General features: G+C 49.4%; 6 protein-coding genes across 6 annotated transcripts; all 6 read right to left on the bottom strand.

The window, feature by feature from the left end:
- Positions 1 to 166: 166 nt before the first annotated feature.
- Positions 167 to 1,035, bottom strand: DACRYDRAFT_30783 (HAD-like protein; the record flags this gene model as incomplete). The annotated part of the gene is made up of 3 exons (XM_040774341.1): positions 167 to 552; positions 597 to 865; positions 920 to 1,035. Coding segments are annotated over 3 exons (771 nt in total), but the record flags the coding sequence as incomplete, so codon positions are not given.
- Positions 1,036 to 1,453: 418 nt separating this feature from the next.
- DACRYDRAFT_24503 (uncharacterized protein) lies at positions 1,454 to 1,777 on the bottom strand. Its single transcript, XM_040773702.1, has 2 exons — positions 1,715 to 1,777; positions 1,454 to 1,640 (listed from the first exon to the last, which is right to left on the bottom strand). The coding sequence occupies exons 1-2, from the start codon at positions 1,736 to 1,738 to the stop codon at positions 1,500 to 1,502; spliced, it is 165 nt and encodes a 54-aa protein (XP_040625349.1). The 5' UTR covers positions 1,739 to 1,777; the 3' UTR covers positions 1,454 to 1,499.
- A 1,501-nt stretch (positions 1,778 to 3,278) lies between these two features.
- On the bottom strand, positions 3,279 to 5,832 carry DACRYDRAFT_24502 (uncharacterized protein). The gene is made up of 5 exons (XM_040773701.1): positions 4,944 to 5,832; positions 4,684 to 4,886; positions 4,284 to 4,628; positions 4,086 to 4,233; positions 3,279 to 4,035 (listed from the first exon to the last, which is right to left on the bottom strand). The coding sequence occupies exons 1-5, from the start codon at positions 5,811 to 5,813 to the stop codon at positions 3,325 to 3,327; spliced, it is 2,277 nt and encodes a 758-aa protein (XP_040625348.1). The 5' UTR covers positions 5,814 to 5,832; the 3' UTR covers positions 3,279 to 3,324.
- Positions 5,833 to 11,584: 5,752 nt separating this feature from the next.
- On the bottom strand, positions 11,585 to 11,797 carry DACRYDRAFT_57353 (uncharacterized protein; the record flags this gene model as incomplete). Its single annotated transcript, XM_040775434.1, has 1 exon — positions 11,585 to 11,797. A coding segment is annotated over one exon (213 nt), but the record flags the coding sequence as incomplete, so codon positions are not given.
- On the bottom strand, positions 11,798 to 12,199 carry DACRYDRAFT_57673 (uncharacterized protein; the record flags this gene model as incomplete). The annotated part of the gene is made up of 1 exon (XM_040775462.1): positions 11,798 to 12,199. A coding segment is annotated over one exon (402 nt), but the record flags the coding sequence as incomplete, so codon positions are not given.
- Positions 12,200 to 14,353: 2,154 nt separating this feature from the next.
- Positions 14,354 to 14,776, bottom strand: DACRYDRAFT_57421 (uncharacterized protein; the record flags this gene model as incomplete). Its single annotated transcript, XM_040775441.1, has 1 exon — positions 14,354 to 14,776. The coding sequence occupies one exon, from the start codon at positions 14,774 to 14,776 to the stop codon at positions 14,354 to 14,356; it is 423 nt and encodes a 140-aa protein (XP_040625345.1).
- Between the last annotated feature and the right edge of the window lie 4,658 nt (positions 14,777 to 19,434).

Below are 19,434 nucleotides of genomic sequence, written 5' to 3'. Positions count from 1 at the left end.
AGATGGTGGGAGGGTGATGAGGGGCACGCTTGGTTGGAGCAGGAGAGGAAAACTAGACGGTATAATACACTCCCTGTCAAATCCTACATTTCTCCCGAACCCAAAATACAACGTAATCCTATCATTGCTACAGCTTCGCCTTCTGCTCTCCCTCCCCATCCTCCAGTAACCTTACCCCCAACACTCGCTCCAACTCCTCAACCGCCTCCCTCGTCTTCCCCACAACCACCCGAATAGTCCTCATCCCCTTCCCCTTCCCCGCTATCAAATTCTCCCCAATATCGTCCAAATACACACATTCCTCGCCCTTCAACCCGTTCCTCTCCAACAGCAAGTCGTAGATCCCTTCCTCGGGCTTCCGGCAGCCAGAGAAGGAGGAATCGACAAAGTCGTCGAACAGTGCTCGCATGCTTTCTGGTGCGGGCCCAGAGGTCCAGCCTAGGAATCGGAGTTCCACAGCTGCACCAGGAGAGCTGGCCGATTCGGCAAGCAGGGAATCGTATGCCGCCGTATAATTATTCGTCAGAGCGAGCACTTTGTACTTCCCCAGCGCTAGTCTTATGAGTTTTCCTCTCCGAACTGACTGGGAAACGCACCTCTCAGTTTTTGCACAGCAGCAAGTATCCAAGGATCGAACTTCGCCGCCTCGCGCATCATGCGCCCGAACAGCTCCCTCCCGTCCACTTTATACACTCTTATCTTCAGTTCCTCTGCCGGTTGACCGCGTTTCGCCAGCCATTGGGAATACGCGACCTTCCCACGCTCCGCATCCGACAGTTCCTGGGACCAGAGGTCGTAGAACTCCCAAAGGGAGAGCTCAGCCCGCTCGAACCTTGCCCAAGCGCTCGTCGCTCCCAGGTTCGTACTTTAACCCCCCAAAACAGATCAGCTTGTGTTATTGGAAAGAGGGGGGGCGTACATGAAGACGTTCAGATAGTCGGCTGGGAGACCGAGTTCGCTAGAGTAGGAACGGATCACCGCTACGGGGGAAGAGAGGAGGACACCGCCGATGTCGAATACCACTGCTTTGTATTGTGACATTGGAGTTGTTAGGTATGTGGGAGTGAGGAAGGGCAGGGAAGGGATGGACAGGTTTATTAGAGAGTGGGCTGAGCTATGAGAAGATAAACATTGATGATGTCGAAGATGTGAGAGAAGAGAAGGGTCTCATAACCGGTCGCCGGCGTCACTTTTAGAAAAGAGTCTTTCAGCATCTTGATGTCTGCTCTCTAACTGGAAGGCTGAAGTGAAGAAGTTGGGAGAGATGGGGTGGAGGGGTCGAACGTGCCCTAGTCTGAGGTTGAGAGACGTTCTTCGTTGATAGACGCTGACAGGCAGCATCAGGAGAATGAAGAATGAAGATGGGGAGTAGTGACAGCAGTCCATTAGCAAGCAATTCGGGCACATTACACGTACAAACACATATGAATGTACAAGCCGGCTCCAGGCCAGACGACATTACCTTACAATCCCCGCAATCTCAGAACCGTATAGACTCATTACTCTGTCTCCTCCTTTGTCTCTGTCTCTGCTTCCTCCTCATCCTCGGGATTGGAACTACTCCTACGGCGAATCGCCTGCACCTGTTGGGCAAGTGCGACCCTCCTCGAGACTTTCTTCAACCTGATCCATTCAAATGCCTGCCCAAACCGACCAGCCATTAGCCATGAGCACCCAACCTCCAGGCCCCAAACCCCAATGGAATAGAACGCACCTTGAGCCTCTCCTCCTCCCACATCTGCTCATCTTCCAGCTCCCGTCCTTCCTCCCCTTCCCCCTGCCCGTGTCCATCCCCCTCCCACTCCCACGTCATGGACAAAGGAGACCCTCTCCAACCCAGTAGATGCGCATAGGGGTAGTCCGACGTCGAGGGCGGGACGAACTGGTGCAGTGATAAGCTGCTCCCGGGCCTTTGGAACGGGTCCTCGGGGATCGATAAAGGAGGAGTTTGGCGGCCGCTCTGGGCCAGTGGGAGAGGGAGGTCTTCGGGTACAGCAGTCAGTGCCGAGGCAGTATGTTTCCTTGATTCAAACATAGGCGACTCAGCACGCGGGAAGGAAGAAGGCGGCGTGCTCCCCCCTCTTGCCATAGCTGGTCTTTCTCTCCCTTCCCTTGCGGGCTGTTCCGGCGTGCGAGGGGGGGTGAGGAGCGGTGCCGGCTGCATAATCGGGAGGGAGGAAGCACGATTATGCGCTTTCTTCGGGAGTGGCGGCGGCGGCGGCTTCGTACCAGGACCAGGACCAGTCCCGACCGAAGCAGCCTGAGCAGCGGGCTTAGGATCGGCGAGACTCAGGCTAAGCTCGAGCTGAAGAAGCCATTCGCTTGCGTACAGGGGGAGGTTCGTGTCTGGCGAAGGGGGGGATGGGGCGGTGGAGAGTGCTTGGTTTGGTGGCGGGGTGTGGACTGGTTTTCCCGGAGGGGGATGGGGATGGGGATGAGATGCAGACAGGCGGGAGGGGGAAATACCGGGCATCGTCGAGTCCTATAGGTTGTATGTATGGTCTGTCGAAGGAGAACGTGCTGTAGTGGTGGTCAGGAAGAAAGACCTCGCAATCGGATCGCAAGATTTGGTGCTTCAAGCTCCGTCTCGTCTCGCTTCGCTTCGCTCAGCCAATCGATCAATCAATCAACAACGCAGTTCCGATCAGGGTATACCGAGGCAAGGGGAAGAGCATCAGAATCCCGCTGTGGAAGCTCTTGAAGTGCAGTCTAGATCGTCCAACGCAATGTCCAGAATGTGCGGGACGAGAATCCAAGAGGAGAGAAGGGATGACGTCCGCTCTGCTGGAGTGTTGCAGGCAGGTGACAGTCGAACAGGACTAGTTTCCTGCTAGCGAGCAGACAAGAGCAAGTCACAGTTACAGCTTAAGATGGACACGAAGATGTCAATATCCATGCCCCCCCCTGATTGATGATTGTCCAGCACTGCACCGGCCAGGGGGCAAGGTTTCAGCCAGCGCATACATACGGTACATACAGGTCATTGTTACCTCATCATTTAGGGGCTGTAAAAGCTAATTAGGAGCAGATGGGGGCTGAAGGGCAGAAGGGCAGAACTCTTCTAGGGAGAAGCGGAAGGAGGATGTTACATGTGCTGTCAAAGGGAAGAAAGGCAGGGGAATAGGGTTCCATTGTCTGACTTTGGGAATGTCTGCCGCGTGTTCGTATTGATATCGAACACACCGAACATGCACAAACAGTCGAATATAGACACTGAGACCACATTATCAGGGTATCGTACATGTTAAGATACACAGTTGGGAGTCCCACATTCATACATCGTCCAGATAGGCACGATCTATACCCTTCACTCAATGACAGGGTTCAGTCAAACAAGCCCGAACTCATGCCCATACCTCCCAGACCAGACATGACACTCTCCCCTCCTGGCATGTGTTCTTCCTGCTGTTGAGGGACAGGCCGAGTAGGCGCAGGAGCGTACCTCGCCCCTCTAAAGTTCCTCCCAGGCTGACCCTCCACATCTTCCGCCAGTCTTTCCTGCCTCCCTTCAAACGCCCCCGCAACATCCCCCCTCGGTTCCCTCCCCGCATCCAAGTCCATCGAGAAACACATCCAGAGCGCATCGGTGACGTCGCCCAGTCCTCCCAGGCCGAACTCGCCCAGACCCCAGCAGAGCGCTCCTGCGAGAATAGCAGCCCATACGTCCTCCGCCTTCCGTTCCCGCCATTTGGCACTGCCAAGCGTGCCGCTGTCTGACGAGTCGGAGGAGTAGAAGTACGCGCTGAGAGCGGCAAGCAGCGAGGAGAACAGAACGAGGAGGTGCAGGAGCGTGCGTGTGAGGTCGTAGTTTCTGTACATCCTGCCTCGGCCACGTTCGAGCGCTCGGACAGCGCTGACGGAGGACCAGAAATTGCCCCCTGTACCGGCGGGCCCAGTCTGCCCCGTGCCGGAAGGGTTGATACCCGTCATCAACATCGCTTTCCCGTTGTACCCCTCGAGCGAGTTGAGCAAGTACACGAGGAAAGACGCGGGAGAAAGCTGCGGGGGCAGGGGGAGCCAAGGGATCAGGAGCAGCTACGGAAGGGTCAATGGATATCCAAACGGACGAACGGATCGGAACGTACTCGCTGTATGCCAAAGACGATCCAGACCAGCGTCCGGGTTAGGGAAAGAATTAGTGCGCCAAGAACAGCAGTACCGAACTGCGGCCCGGTCGCGAGCACAATCGCTTCCCGCGTGCTTTCGTGTTGATCGGGCGGCGAGCGGGGAGGACTACGATTAGAGTTAGTATGACTGTGACTGCATGTAGATAATTTACGCACGCGGCGAGATACCACCGCCCAACGACATTCCCTAGTGCAATCCTTCGCAGACTTAGCAAAGTCGCATATGCCAGCAGGGTGGTCAGGATCGGCAAAGACGCAACCCATGTTGGCAGCGATCCACCAAACACGAGCCTCACGCCCCCACCGCCGATGATACCCCCGCCGATCGCTCCACCTAGAGCGCCTACCATTATTGCTGCTAAGGCGGAGGGATGGTGCAGGAGCAGGGTGGCGGAGAGGCGAAGTAGTGCGGAGGAACGATTAATGGAGGGGAGACGTCTGGGAAGGCTTGGGAGGGCGAGAAGGAGGGGAATTAGTGGGATGGGGGAGATGATACGCAGCCTATATGCGGGTGTTAGCGTGCATCTAGCATTGACTAGTGAGTCGCAGTACGTACGCTAGGCTCTGTGACCAGAAGCTACCAGCGAAAGAGTACAAGCTGGCGAAGAGCACTAGCACAGGAAGGAGGAAGTATGTCCCATACAGGGCAGGTTTGACAGCCACGCGCAGAAGGGCGATATGTATTGGAGGAAGGAGGAGGGAGAGGAAGGTGAGCAGCGAGAGCAGGGGAAGTGTATGCGTCAGATGAGGAAGCGGAGACTGCGGGGAAGACTTGAGTATCGGCACACCGCTTCCTCGGACTCAGAACAGACTTACCGATTTGGGCGTAAGTATTAACGCATATAGCGAGAGTATCGTCGACACCACCAGCATTACTCCGAAAAGCACTGTATACCCCGCATGAGGTAGACGGAGAACATGACCCAAAGATGGTCTTATCCTTAGTTGTTCCTGAGGCAGCAAGCTCTCTAGCATACTCTCCGTCTGCCCTTGGCCTCGTCGACCATGTCGCTCCTCCTCCTCTTCTTCTTCAGATTCTTCCGACTCGTCCAGCTTGTGTGGCGTGAAAAGGTAGGAAGGCGGTACGCCATCATCCGTCTCCCCGCTATCGCCACGCAACTCCTCTGAGTCGGACGACGGTCTCGATGGTGGATGTGCGCGCCAGCCGGGAGGAGTAGGATGTGTACTCTTCCCACTTCCTGCGTTCCTTCCATGAGATGTCGACTTGTGCATGTTACGTGGCGTGGTAGGGAGAAGAGAGATACTTTCCACTGGCCCCTGAGCGACCAGATCCTCATCCTCCTCCTGAGACTCGGAAGCTTCGTGGGATGAAGAGGAGCCCTCTCCATACCCCTTAAATGGATCCACACTACCCCGTAACATGCCCATTGTCGCTCCCATACCCATTCCGTATCCGATTTGGCTCATCCCCGCTTCCCCCGGTCCTGCCGTATCTGACTCGACCGGTTTAGCGCCTCCCGCATGTTCGTCAGCCTCGTCATCATGAACAGAACTGCGATCGGAACCGGACGAGAGAGATGAACGGCGGGTATGCGTTGCGTGGGTGTAAGTACTGTAGAAGAGGGGCGAGTCTGAGGAGGTGGCGGACTGTGCTTGTGAGACCTGCGATTGTTGAGTGATGAACTTTGCCGCCAATGTACTGAATGATGATTGTTGAGGTGGCATCTCTGCCAACCCTTATTGACCTAGCCAAGTAGAAAAGAGATGATGATAGAAAGAAATAGAGATTGAGATGGGGAGTCGTGTGTTGTATACAGTGCGAGGTAGGTGAGTGGTGACTAGGGGCGTCGTACTCCCATCACTGAATGACAGGACGTACGCAATGCTCCGAAGATACCGGAACCTTTTACCGTCAGTGGCAGTGCTAGGTTTGTCTCGGCTTCTCTCCGTGTCCGTGACTCAGCTCCGGTGGTCATCATGTGGTGGTTGCCATGCAAGTGTTTGTGCACGCTCAACAAGCTTAAGTGCGGACGCTGAAGGTGCACAGCACTCTGCCAATGTAAGCTTTGGTGGAACATCTTCTAGTGATATATCCATTGTAACCTGCTTGCGCACCCCCTGGGCAATGCAATGTGGCACTTGATGCGGAAAAGCAGGACCAGAACGACCTGTCTCTTGTCATTGTCTCTCCCACTGTGCAGGATGACTCTCCCAATCCACTAGCCACCGATTGTTCCCTGCTGACAGATCTCAGTTCCAGATGGCCATTCCTCCTCTCCTTGCACAAGTGCCTCACCTCACCTGTGATGCTGTCAGTGTCATGGCATTTGGGGAGCCTTGCATGTACTGCCCTATTGTTCAGATACTTGACTTTGTGGATTTGCCTGATGACCAAGGCAATACAAGGAACCTGCCAGTGTTCATGTAAGTTACTCCCCCCTTGTGCAATGGCAGGCTTGATGACATGTGCAGGATTGTTATTAGTGATGGACATCAGTGGATCATGGTGCTGCCACACATGACCATGCATGATGCTGTCATGAACCAGATGCTGCAGACGAAAGCAGTAATCAACATTCAACAGTATGCTGTTGCAGTGTCTCCTTTCCAACATCAAACATAAGCTAATCATTTCCCTGTGCAGGGCACTGCTGAGAAGTTACAGGCTTGTACAGATTGACAAATGGAAACTAGTCGGTTACACACATCAAATAGGTATGCCAGCCAAGTTGCTTCTCAACCTGGAGCTGCCACTTGGTGAAGGGAGTGTGCTCAGTACAGGCCACATGGCACATGCCTTTCCAGAGTAGGTTGTGGCTGGACCAGCATGCCCTGTGCAGGGACAGTCTGTTCCATTAATGTGGAGATGCATAAAGGCTTTCCCCAATATGCCAAACTCTCAAGATCTGTTGGAAGAGTACCTGCATCCTCACCTAGAACTTCCCCCCCTAACACAAGGTCAACTATCACCAGACACTGGCTCACTCTTGTAGCACAAGTCCATCTGCAGGTGGTTCTGTGAGTACATTTGCTGAAGAAAGGACAGTGAGCTTACCCTGCACAGGTCCTCCATGTATGCACAAGTGTACGAGGTGAATGCAGCACACAGGGTGATGATTCAGAGGCAGGAACACACACTGAAGATGATGATCATTCATGATCACACAGTTCATCTTTCTGTTCATACCATTGTTTGACATTACTCATGTTGCTCAGGGCAAAATCGAAATAGCAGGATTTGACAGACATGTGGGATTCTTCGATGGTGTACTGACTTCCCAAGTATATCAAATCAACAATGCTCAGGCAGAGGTGAATGATGAGCAAACATGGAGAGTACCTCATCCATACCATTTGCTCGTCAACAGTGACACACATATCATGCATGTGGAAGACAACCACCCCTATCTGGCTGTTTACTTTCCTTTCACCAAATTGTCCTCCATTATTTGTTACAAGAACAACAAAACCATTGGTGCATATGTTTCCCATGTGCAAGGGTATGGATCTAAGTGCTTCGTAGACATGGTAGCCATTGTGGCCCAGTTGGGTCATAAGATCTTGAGCAGTGTGCTCAAGGGAGCCAAGGGGACAAAGGTCAGTTACACTCCAAGCTTACTCACCCTTGCGCAGGGACACACCAAGGCACCCAGCAGCAATCATGTCAAACTATGGCTGGTGGATGACTCCAAGGTTACCATGCACCTCTGTGTGTTCAATGAGTTCATCAGACAAATGGACAACTCTTTGGTGGGGAAAGCAGTTACATTCAAGACTCTCCTCACCAATGAGATGGATGGACCATGCCTAAAGACTCAGTCTCGAAAGACACATTTTTTGTCAGCCAGAACAATTACATGCACCAATGACTGGAAGCATGGTTTGTTTTTTTATACTGCCCTGTTCCTTGTGCAGGGAGCTTATGCACATTTAGGTGGGCTACATCAGGCAGCCTTGCACATGGGAATCAGTGGAGGTCCATGACAGGCAGCTTCTCGGCTGCTGGTGCACTGGACAAAGATGGGCAGGCAGTACTGAGCCTTCAAGTAAGTATTGCAGAGGCAAAGCATCAAAAACTGGGCTTTAACCAGCCCATTACCTTCATGATCATGGGAAGGCTTCATCCCCAGCACAATGTGCAGTTCACCTACCAAGGCTGTCCCTACAAGACGTGCCATAAGAAATGGAGTGCATGATTTTGGGACAAAGATGAGGAAATGTATATTTGTCCTGCTTGTCGCAGGACATACATTTCCCCTGGAGCAAAGTAACATCTTATTTTGCCACAACCCTGTGCAGGGCTGAGGTGGAAACTAGATATCAATATCATGTTGAGGTTGTCAACAGTGGAAGCCAGCATTGGATCATGTCATTTGACACAGTGACCAATAAGCTTCTGGGCAAGATGGCCAGTGACATGGACCACTGGTTGGACTTGTTGCAGGGCAGCGACGTGAGTGCATATGCCATGTGCAGGGCTGAACTCATTGTTATTAAGTGGCAAGTGATGCAGTGGTATTACACCACTGTTGATTCCGTCTTGGGAAATATGTATGAAATTACGATCAAGGCCAACACCAATTTCATGGACAGGCAGAAAGGAGAAGTGACTTGGGTGGCAACCCATTACATTTGTGTGTAGTGCATTAAGCATAAGAGTGTTTAGTTGTGCATGCCCCTGCGCAGGGGCCGAAGAACATTTACAATTACCATGAATCACATTTCATTGCAGTTTGCATATGTACATACTACACTTATTCCAGGGGGGAAGAAGAATGTGAGCTCCCAGCATTTGACGATGCACACACATTCTCTTGAGATGGGTGATGAGTCTCAAATTGGTAGTCATACACAGAGGGACATGCACCAGAAGGAAGTGGTTGCCAGCCAAGGTGGTTGCCCTGTGCAGGGTTATATGATTGCGCAGGTTCATGGCTCCGGGAAGGACCAGGTATAGAGTCCCCTTGCACATGGGATGGGAGTCTATCATTGCAAGATGGGAAGTGATGAGGCAGTTGAGGATGAACCAGCCGATCAGTCAGGTTTGCAATAGCCACTGATTGGCATGAGATAACATGTCTTGCTTCCCTAAGATCCTCTTGAAGAGCATCTGTGCACAGGAGAGAGGTGTGGAGGCAGCAGTCCAGGTTCCGAGCATTGCAAATCTCCTTGTCCCTCACCTTGCGAGCTGATTTGAGGCCCAAGACAACATCTGTATAGTGGTGGGAGCAAGCTCTTGTAGTTGCTTCTGTGTCTTCCAATAAGACAGCCTGTCCAGCAACCATCTCCCAGAGACTGAGCTCCTCCTGTGCATGGCAAGGAGGGGGAGGTCGACAAGGGGGAGGGCCATCTTGTTCAGGGGAATCGGTATTGTCATCACTCGATGAGGTGTAAGAACAAAAGCCCACCCCAAAATCTTGTGCAAAGGAGGGCTGGCGTCCCTGCACAGGGCGAAAGTTCCACTGAAGGGGGGGTTCAGGTGAGACATTGCTTGGGCCATGACTATGCTGGTAAAGGTCAGTGCACAATGACGGTGGGCCATGTGCATTCTCACTGGGTCCTCATTGATCCACCACCCATATCCAGCCGAACCCCAGTATGCAGTGTTTTGTCCACAAAGAGGTCCATTGCCAGGACCAGGCATGCTTATACCAAGTTGGTGAGACAAGCAATACTCAGAGCAGAGCAAACAAGCCCTGCACAGGGGACATCAATCATGTGACTCAAACGAAGCACAGCTGCACATGGCTTGGTACACATGTAAAGGAAGTGGACTATCTATTGAGTGGTTGCCAAAAAAGAAAAAATAGGCCGGAGTAGAAGGCACTCTTCTCCCAGAACAACACATGGATGAGACAAATTCATAAAGTCTCCTCTTCTTCAGTCAAGCAAAGGCTGTCAATGGAAAATTTCAATATCAACAATTGGTGAGAGACTTGTTGAGTGTGTGAGAGCTCAGTCAACACTGCTGAGGCCATCAAATCCAAAGCAAAGCCCATGTGCAGGGCACTATCCAAGTGGCTGATATTGTCCATCAGTTGCTGTAGCTGTTCCTGCAAGGTGGCAGATATGGCACACCCTTGTGTGAGAGTGGCAGACACTACGTGATGTTCAGCAACATCATGTGAGTGGCAGACCTTACCTGCAGGTGGCATCAGAAAGGAAACTTCTATTTGAACAACCCTGTGCAGGGTGGTTCATATATGCTCAGGGGGGCTTGTTCATGCATGGTTGTGGCTGGCTACCCAGCCATGTGCAGAAACAATATATCATTCAGAAGTCATATGACATGCCCTCATCCTCATCCACCACTTCCACAGCTTCATGTATGAAGAAAATGGTGTGCAGTGTGAATGCAATCATGTGAGGGCACTTATCCTTTGGCAGCTTGGAGTATTTATTGTCAAAACATTTTTTGATCTGCATTTCACAGAGGATGACATCACCCTTGTGCAGGAGAGAAGCGGAGTATTGCTTCAAATCTTTTCTAGCCTTCATGCCATCGCGGGCATAGTAGATGGAAGTGAACTTGCATGCCTATAACTGTCATGAGCAGCATACAAAGCAAAGTAAGGGATGCACAGGTTTGTCTGAATTGTATTGCTTCTGGAACCTGTTCGTGATGATGCTACTAAATGGATTCAATTCTGCCCCTGTGCAAGGTGAAGTGAGGACAGCAGACTTTCATTTGGAAGACCACTGACATTGCCTTGGTCTGGAGGTACAGTTCATGATCTTTGTTGCCACTCTAGTGTCCTCCAGAACAAGTGGCTTAACACATACATATATGGAATCTGACCAAGAACTGTCCTCATTGACAAACTTCTGCACAGCAATGCAACAAGTACCCAGACAGAAATGGGTATGTTGTCTGTGTGCATGAGGAAATTGCTGTAATCAATTGATTGATCATACCCAAAACTGAGTGTCTGGGGCCATTTGGTGATGTAATAAATGCCATGGGTGGGGTCTGTGTATGCTCAGATACTTGTCAACTGAGATTGCAGGGTAGCATTAAACCCAGCCTTGCACAGGGTCTCTTCACAGCTTTCCTTTGTGTTGGATAGGGTGTTGATATCTTTCGTGTTGATGTCCTCAGTAAATTTGGGCTGGTCAGGCAGCACTTCATCAGCAACATCTAAACAAGCCCTGCACAGGGTGAGAATGGAGGAGCAAACTGTATCCATACAAACCTCTTGTGCCACAGTGCTGTTTCGACACCAGCATTCAAAGGATTTGGGCATTTTTTTTGTAGCCATGGTGCTTTACCATTCATAAGGACCTGCGGATGTGCAATTTATTCCTCTGAAGCAGCTTGCAAGGCGGGTCAAGAAGGCTTGCATATGTGTCTGTCATGCACAGGGAGCCACAGGGCCAGTGGGCATGGCTGAAATGAACAAGACATGGGGATCAACACAGATGAACGTTAATGACTGGTAGTGGTTTTCCCCTATACATTCCCATGCCAATCTTCAACAGAGCATTGCAGTGTGGATTCAGCAGGGAAACCTCTTAGCTGTCTCAGCAGCCAACTTGTCCAACCATTCAAATTCCTTGTGCAGGTCTGAGGGTGGGCCTTGAAAGATTGACCTCAAAGTAAAAGGGCGAAGGATGGCTATGCCTTCCAAAGTCCAGACGTGGGACAGCATGACATATGCACTTTGTGTGGAAGTGCACCCACACAGATCCATGACAGCAGTGTGGAGGGATCAACCCTGACTCTTGTAATCTGTGTAGGCATATGCAGGAAGTAAAGGCTGGAACTTTCTGGAGATTGAGTGCGACACATTTTTTCCCCCATCTGAGCATTTGGATTCAAATGAGTATGCCCTTGCACATGGCTGAACACAAATAGTATTGGGAGGTAGGTGTGCCTGCGCATGGTCACAACCAGGCATATTGACCATGACTGCTGTGGGATAATGACAGCCATTGCAATCAAATTTGTACTGAATGCCAGTCACCATTCCAATAGCCCCATTGACGAGTGATTTAGAAATGGCCAAATTCTCTGTCAGCATGACCCACATGCCTTCAAACATGGGCAAAAAACCCAGCGCATCATTTGTGCGATTGATTGGCAGGCTCCATAGTGCATCTTGGACTGCTGGTCAAATGCAAACTTTATTGATGAAATTGGGGAAAAAGTACAAATGGCAGGCCTTGCACAGGGACTGAGCATAACAGTGAGCGAGGAACAGGTTCAGGCAGTTGTGGACATCTTTGGTCACTACAATGAATGGTGAATTTAGAACATGTATCCTATGTGCAGGGGAGGATGCAAAAATGGAAGAGATTAGGCAGGTTCAGAGCACATCTTCATCAGGTATTCTGTAGTGCACAACATGGGGCTTCTTGTGCTGATCTTCTATGGTATTTTGCCATGGGGTTCCATTGCACAGATGCAAAAGCAGTTCAGCCCATTGGCAATCATTCTCTTGATGAACTTTTTTTGCTAAGAGAACTGCTTCATTCACCTGTCTCCAAACGACAACACCAGTCATTTCTTCCTGGCCCTGTGCATGGCTTATCCATGCACCATTGATGTTTTGGATGAGCTTGTGACTGTACAAAGATTGCCAACCCAGTGGCTTAAATTGAGGCAAATCTCCAGTGAAGACAACATTCATGCCACCAAATGGGAAGCCAACGTCCACTTCTCGGCCTTGTGCAATGCAAATGGATATATCATACAACAATTTGCTTGACACCATTGACATCTCATTGATGACCAGCCATTGTGCATGTCACCATACTTGCTCCAGACCATCTTGGTTGACCTTCAAACCATGCATAGCCAGTAATTGTGTTAGGGAATGTATGGTGTAGCCACCAATCACAACTGCTGCTGCCCCTGTAGAAGTGCTGATATGCAGTTTATCCCGAATCAACAATTTGTCAAACAGAGATTCCATGCTGCATATAATGTGGCTTTTTCTGGTACCAGCGCTGCCACCAATGTAAAGGAGCAGTTGCTCATGAGGCCCTGCACATAGATAGTGTGCTATAATCCTCATTGCTCTCATTTGCTCAAGATTGGCTCCAAAATTTTGTTCCTGAACAACCTGTGCAAGGGCATGGTGAACAGAATGCTCCGGAATTGCATGCTGGACCTCTGAACAATTGTCTGAAAAGCCTTGCGCAGTATGGAGTGAATCAATTGTGAGAGCAGGTCCAGAATTGGAGTTGAAGTGTGTTGGATGCTGTCTGCCTCAGATCTTTCCTTCTGCCCTCCATTTAGCCATTTCTGCAGCCCATTCTGATAAAAGGTTCTCTTCTTCCACAGTTAACAAACTGATGTTGCCACCATCTGACAAGAAGTCTGGCTCAGCAACAGGAACTGCATGTGCAGGAAGAGCAGACAAAAAGGCTGTCATTGCAGGACCTGCTTTGCCAGTGCACAGGGCATCTTCTGCACTGCACAGGGACAGGAACAAGGGATCATCTTCTGGCAAAGAACCACTTTTGTCTGCATTCAGATCAGTGTCATCCACATCCAAATCCATCACAAGGTCCTCCATGTGTTTGTCAACCAAAGAGTCAGCGATAAGGTTGGCATACTGGCTTTTGCTATGCTTGCTGTGCAGGTCATTAGCTCTGGCCTCCTTTGATTGTCTGAGCACTGCCATATTGGATATAATAAATCAATGGATTTCTGTGAAAGGAGTTTGTGAAAACATTGTGCATCAAGTGATGGTGCATGGCTTGCGATCCTGCACACAGCACCACAGTTGAAACAGCAGTAGCATGGCCCTGCAATACTCATCACTATGTTGCCCAGTAGAATCTTCTTTAGGCAAGGCCAGTCTGATGATGTCTGGGGCAACAGGCACTGTGTGCAGGGATACCCTGTGAGTGGCATGCTGTGGGTGGCTTTCTTGAAACATGGCCTGTTGCTGTCGTTTTCTACTGGGCAAACAACCTGACATGCACAAAGCCTGGGAAGAAGAGGGATCCAGCTCCATGTTGTTCAAACTTGGCCCTGTGCAGGTGTAATGGACAAATGGCTCCTTCTGGCAGAAGGAGACATAGTCATACAGACAGTAGCTGTTAAATGGCTCTTCTACAGGCCTCTTTGCATAATCTTCAAAAGCTGTGGCAGAGGTGACACAACCATGTTGAATCTCTAACTTCGCTGCTGCATAGGAGGAATATCTGCCATGTGCAAGGTCTTCATCATTGTCATCATCAGATTCCAGAGATACATCAGATCCATGGTCGTTTGCCATTTCAATGTCCTGTGCAGGGGACTCCTCTTCATCCAGTCAACAAGAAATGTACCCCCAGTGAAGCAATGAAAAATCATGTAATCTGTAGCAATCCCCTCCTCCAACATAGAAGCTCATGAGCTGCTGATGTGATGTCTCTTGAGAGGCACCAATCTGGTTCACAAGTTTGACAACCAAACTCTTTGATTGCACTGTGCAGGGCGCTCCTTCTTCCTCACAAAACTTGTCACAATTCTTCTGAATTGCACAGAGCATTGCAGTCACCCCTGCATGTGCCTTGAGAGAAGCCTTCATCATGTAGTCTGTAATGTAGTACAATGTGGCCATAGATGCTTCTCCTGATGCAAGGTACTGTATGTCCATGTTATATTGAAGGAGATACATCATCACATCATTGTACTCATTGATCCTCAGGTGTAAGCAGTGTAATAATATGGAGCCCATTTCTTCATCCACCATTGACGTTGCTTGGGTCAAGCGATCCATTTGCATGCAACAATTTGCATTGATCTTATCTTCACCCTTGCGCAGGTGTATTCAACAGCTAGCTCAATGCTCATGCCAATTGTTTCATTCCACAAGATCTTTGACCTGATGCATAAAGATAGAATCTGTGTGTGGATCCCCACTGCAGAAGGGAAGAGACGGAATAGAGCAAGGATCAATGTTGTCTTTCCCCATCTTTGGTGTGGGGAGTGCCCCGTTTGGTTCTGTGACCACCTCATCCTGCCCTGGAAGCTCCATCTTGATCAGATGCTCCAACCACAAGATCATGTCCACCCAAAATCCTGGATTGTTCTCCATCCCCTTGCACAAGGCATCAGGGGAAGGGTTTCCTTTCAACCACATGAGGATATGGCAGTGGAGGGTACCTCTCCCCTGTGCTTCCGCCATGCCATACCACCCTGTGCAGGTACTGAACAAACCAGGCCCTTTCCCAACATGTAAAATTATATTGCAAAATCTTTCCATACACCAATGGAATTCAGATGCAGCTATACCAGGATGCGTGGCCACTGACATTGCCCATTTAAACCAAGTCACTTTTGTCATGCCCTCCGCAAGGCCGTTTGCCCTGGCAATATTCAGGTGACATATATATCCATCCACATTGCAGGGGGTAAAAGTGATGAAAAATGCTGGATGGCTGAGTCAATACACAAGGGATCTGATCTCATTCCTGTGGCACCACTTGTATGCATCACTGCCAGGCACATTGGGCCTGAGCATGTGCACCTTGCGCAGGACTCTCAAGGCCATTTCCTCTTTGACCAATGTTGCTTTTGCCCACTGTGATTTTCAGAGTTCGTCAGCCAATTTGCTAAATACCTGCGCAGAAATTTGCTGAATATCCTCCACAATGCAAGTGTGCTTGCCATCCGGGATACAAAACCTAACAAGACATGCTGCCTTGCGCTTCTGCAAGATGTTATGGAAGACAAATGCAAATGTGGGTGGTTCTTCAAAGTGGCTGTTCACCATGTGCAGGAGGTGTGCAAGCTGGTTGGCCATGGACACAGGCTTATGTCGATGAGGATCATCAAACCTGCCTAGTGCAAAGGGATCCAAATGGGGGAACATCCACGTAAGGGTGTATTCATTGTAAAAATCATGAATAGCCCTATTTCATTTCTGGGACATGACAAAGCGGCCACCATTGGATAGGCAATGTGCGAGTGCATCAGCCTTCATCGCAATGTATGAAGAAGTGTTGGAAGATGAGGTGGAATAACTGGAAGCCTCCATGAAGAAGTCACCACATTGAACATCACAAGGCTTGAAAATGTTCCACAATGTTATATCAGACTCTGCAGACAATTGCACATCTTTGTATGAAACATGCTCAACTTCAATGCAAGGAAAGACAGTGCCAACATACCTCACAAGACTGGATGATCATGTTGTGCATATTCCGCCTCTGTGTCCTAAGTCAGTATTCTCCTCATTCACCCCATGTCACTGAGCTCACACTTTCTAGTTCTTGTCCTATGCATGAGCATCCCCATTCTTGCACTCTCAGTATTACTCATAGATGCACAGTTCCTCCTGTTCAGCGCTAGTATTGCTGCAAGCACAGTGACACTCTTCTGTGTTTTGCTTGTCCTCCCCCTCAAACTAGAATGTTTTCACAAGCTCCCATGGCTGGCCTGGCTTGGATGGATGCATGTTGAACTCTTGTGGACAGGCATCCTTGTGATATTCTGGCTAGGTGCACCTGATTCTCCCTCAAATACTGTGTAACCAGTTCAGACTTGGTTAATTGTCAACACAACAACCAGAATTCATAGCACATCATATGCTTCTACTGGGTGTACCAATATCTGCAGGGAGATTACTTTCACACTGGAAGGCTGGCCAGAAGACATTCCCTTTTGTCATGCATCCTTCATACTCCCTCTTTACACCTACTTTCACACTGACTGCTTTCACAGAAGGGAACACCTTTGGGACATGCCATTTTGCGACAGCAATTGCTGCGCTCAATCTTTCCTGTTGCATCCTCCTCCTGGCCCTCTGGCTCTACATGCTTATTGTAGTACTCTGAGGACACAGGTTGGGCAACACCTTCATCTGGAGCTACATTCCCTGGAGATATGAATGGACGCACATGGCTGAGGAGCAAGATCTCAAGAAAAAGTCTCTGGAATGGAAATATGCAGTGGAGAGGGTGTAGATTGGCTGGATTGAAACACCTTAGGGTTGATAAGCTGATGACAAGGAGCTTGAACTTGCAATGTACTCTACAATCAATATGGTGTATAATACAATTTGGTAAGAACACTGATAATGTTCATGTAGGGATAAGTTAATAGACCTTTTAGATAATACTATTGCAATGTAGCTGATTGCTTGAAGCTGTTGCTAGCCATGATCACCCGGTGATGATTGGCAGAAGAAACACTGGGAATAAGGGAGGAATATGAGATGCCCCACAAAGAGTCAGTCATTCAGGCAACTTTCAGTCATAATCATGCACTGCATCAATCAAAGTCTCTGCATGGGAGTCTTCAGGCATTGTTCACAAAGCTTTCAGGTCCCCAGTTGGGATCTCTCTAGGCTTGACTGCAGAACAGACTATCAGAAAAACCAGGAAACTATTACCCACTGCACTGTGCATTGGCACTGAAGTTAAGTCCCTTCAGGAGTCCCCCAGGTCATGCCAATCATGACCTAGGGCAGTGAATTACCTTGTGTGGAGCTGAAAACTGCATCTATTTTATTAACTTATTTACAAGCCCTGAACCAAACTGTCACAGTACCCACATGTAATTCCTTACCAAAAGCATTCAAATGTCATTGTTCACTGAAAATCATACAAGAGCTGGAATAAGGTGCTTAAAGCACTGATGAAGCAGTGATATCTAGTCCCTATGACAACAAAAGCCAGGCCAAGTGGGCTCAAAATATCTTACAGAGACTGGAAATCATGTTAATATGTACACAACCCAAATCTACAATCAGGTACTTACTTAATCTGAATTCTCATCATCAGATTCACTTCCAGCCAAAAGATCCACAAGGTCCTTGTCACTGTTGTCAATATTGTCATCATCAAGCTGTACTGCAGCTTGCTCCATGGCTTTATTGGATAAAATGCTTCTCACTGAAGGCTGAGGGGCTACAGCTGGTCCCGGGGTTCCTGACCCAGACAGGGGATGTTCATTGTGAGCTCTTTTCAAGACCAAGAATTGCTTGGCATTCCTTGTGTATGACTCAACAATGGCCCTGGTGGCCCAATCATTCTCAAACCATTGCAAGTACGGAATCTTGTGTCAAGCCTACTTCAAGGCAAATACATGTTGTCATCTAGCATGGAGGACAGTACTCACTTCTTTGTATATCTTTGCCATCACCCCTGGGTGGAGTTTGGTGATGGGTTTGTCTCCACAGACATTGTACTTGTTGCTGATCTGTCGGACTTGTTGCTGTAGAAGAGCTTGGGTGAGTAGGTAGCCATAATAGCAGGTAAGAGTGGCTTACCCAAATAGAATTGTACTCACTCTCATTCCCAGAGAGCCCCATCTCTTCCTGCAGGCAATATCCACCTACCCCCTTACGACCAGGTTGCCCCAAGGGCTTAGCAATGACCTTCAGAGGCAGAGGTGCCTTGTGCTTTGCCAGTTTGGCTATGAGTGCCTTTCAAAGTTTCTCCTTATCTGCTTCAATAACGTCAGATATGTATGTACATGTGCAGTGTTCAAGACATACCTTTCATAGACATAATGATTGCCCCAAGCTCTACAATCCTCACATTCACCTCAATAAGTTGGTCCTTCTTTGACTTCTTCTTGGAGAGGAACTTCTGCATGTCAAGGCCATTGTTGAGCTACTTGAGAGGCTGCTTCTTGGTGTGCTTGGGCAGGGGCTCATGTTCTTTGATATCAGATACCAACAGGGCATGCTTCTCAGGCTCTACCAGGGTTTCAATGGGGTCTTCATCAAGGTCATCCTCAGTAGAGAGGGCAAGTGCAACAGAGGTGGCATTGCAAAATGGGGCGGGCAGGTTCTCCTTGTTCCCTTTCCCCTTTGTCAGGGCACCAGCTCATTGCTTGGTCAAGAGACATGACTAAGCCTTTATGACATGGAAGTAGCTGGTATACCTTGGCATGTGCTGGAACCTGCTGGAAGGATTGGATGGTCAGGTGACCTGCTGTGCATGGCTGTGCATGACCTCATATGACCTCATCCTTGGTCATATGACCTGATCACCTGACTAGGCTGAGTAAGCAAGATGTTCTAGCAGGTTCCACCACAGAGGTATAAATATAAGGCCTACTCTGCCTGGGACTGTCTCTTGAGACTTGGTCTCTTAGGATCATCCACAGATACCTATACTGTAGATAGGTCTTAGTCATCAGGTCTACTCCACTTCCTTGTTGCCTGCTTAGACTCTTGGCACTCTTAGGTGAGCAGACTTAGTCAGCCTGTGTTGCCCTAACAGAAGACCAAGTCTCCAAGTGACAACCTCTGCTTCACCACTCCACCTCTACTCTTACCTGCCTTTACTCTTACCACACACACCCAACACCTGCCTTATTCCATATCCACCATTATGGAACAAGCAGAAGAATTCCCTGATCCCATTTCTATTCTTCAAGCACAGGTCCTAGAGCTGA

Source organism: Dacryopinax primogenitus (assembly GCF_000292625.1).
Source record: "Dacryopinax primogenitus strain DJM-731 SS1 chromosome Unknown DACRYscaffold_19, whole genome shotgun sequence".
Taxonomy (NCBI): domain Eukaryota; kingdom Fungi; phylum Basidiomycota; class Dacrymycetes; order Dacrymycetales; family Dacrymycetaceae; genus Dacryopinax; species Dacryopinax primogenitus.
Note: the sequence above shows the minus strand (reverse complement) of the source record. Positions and strands in the feature narration are given on the sequence as shown.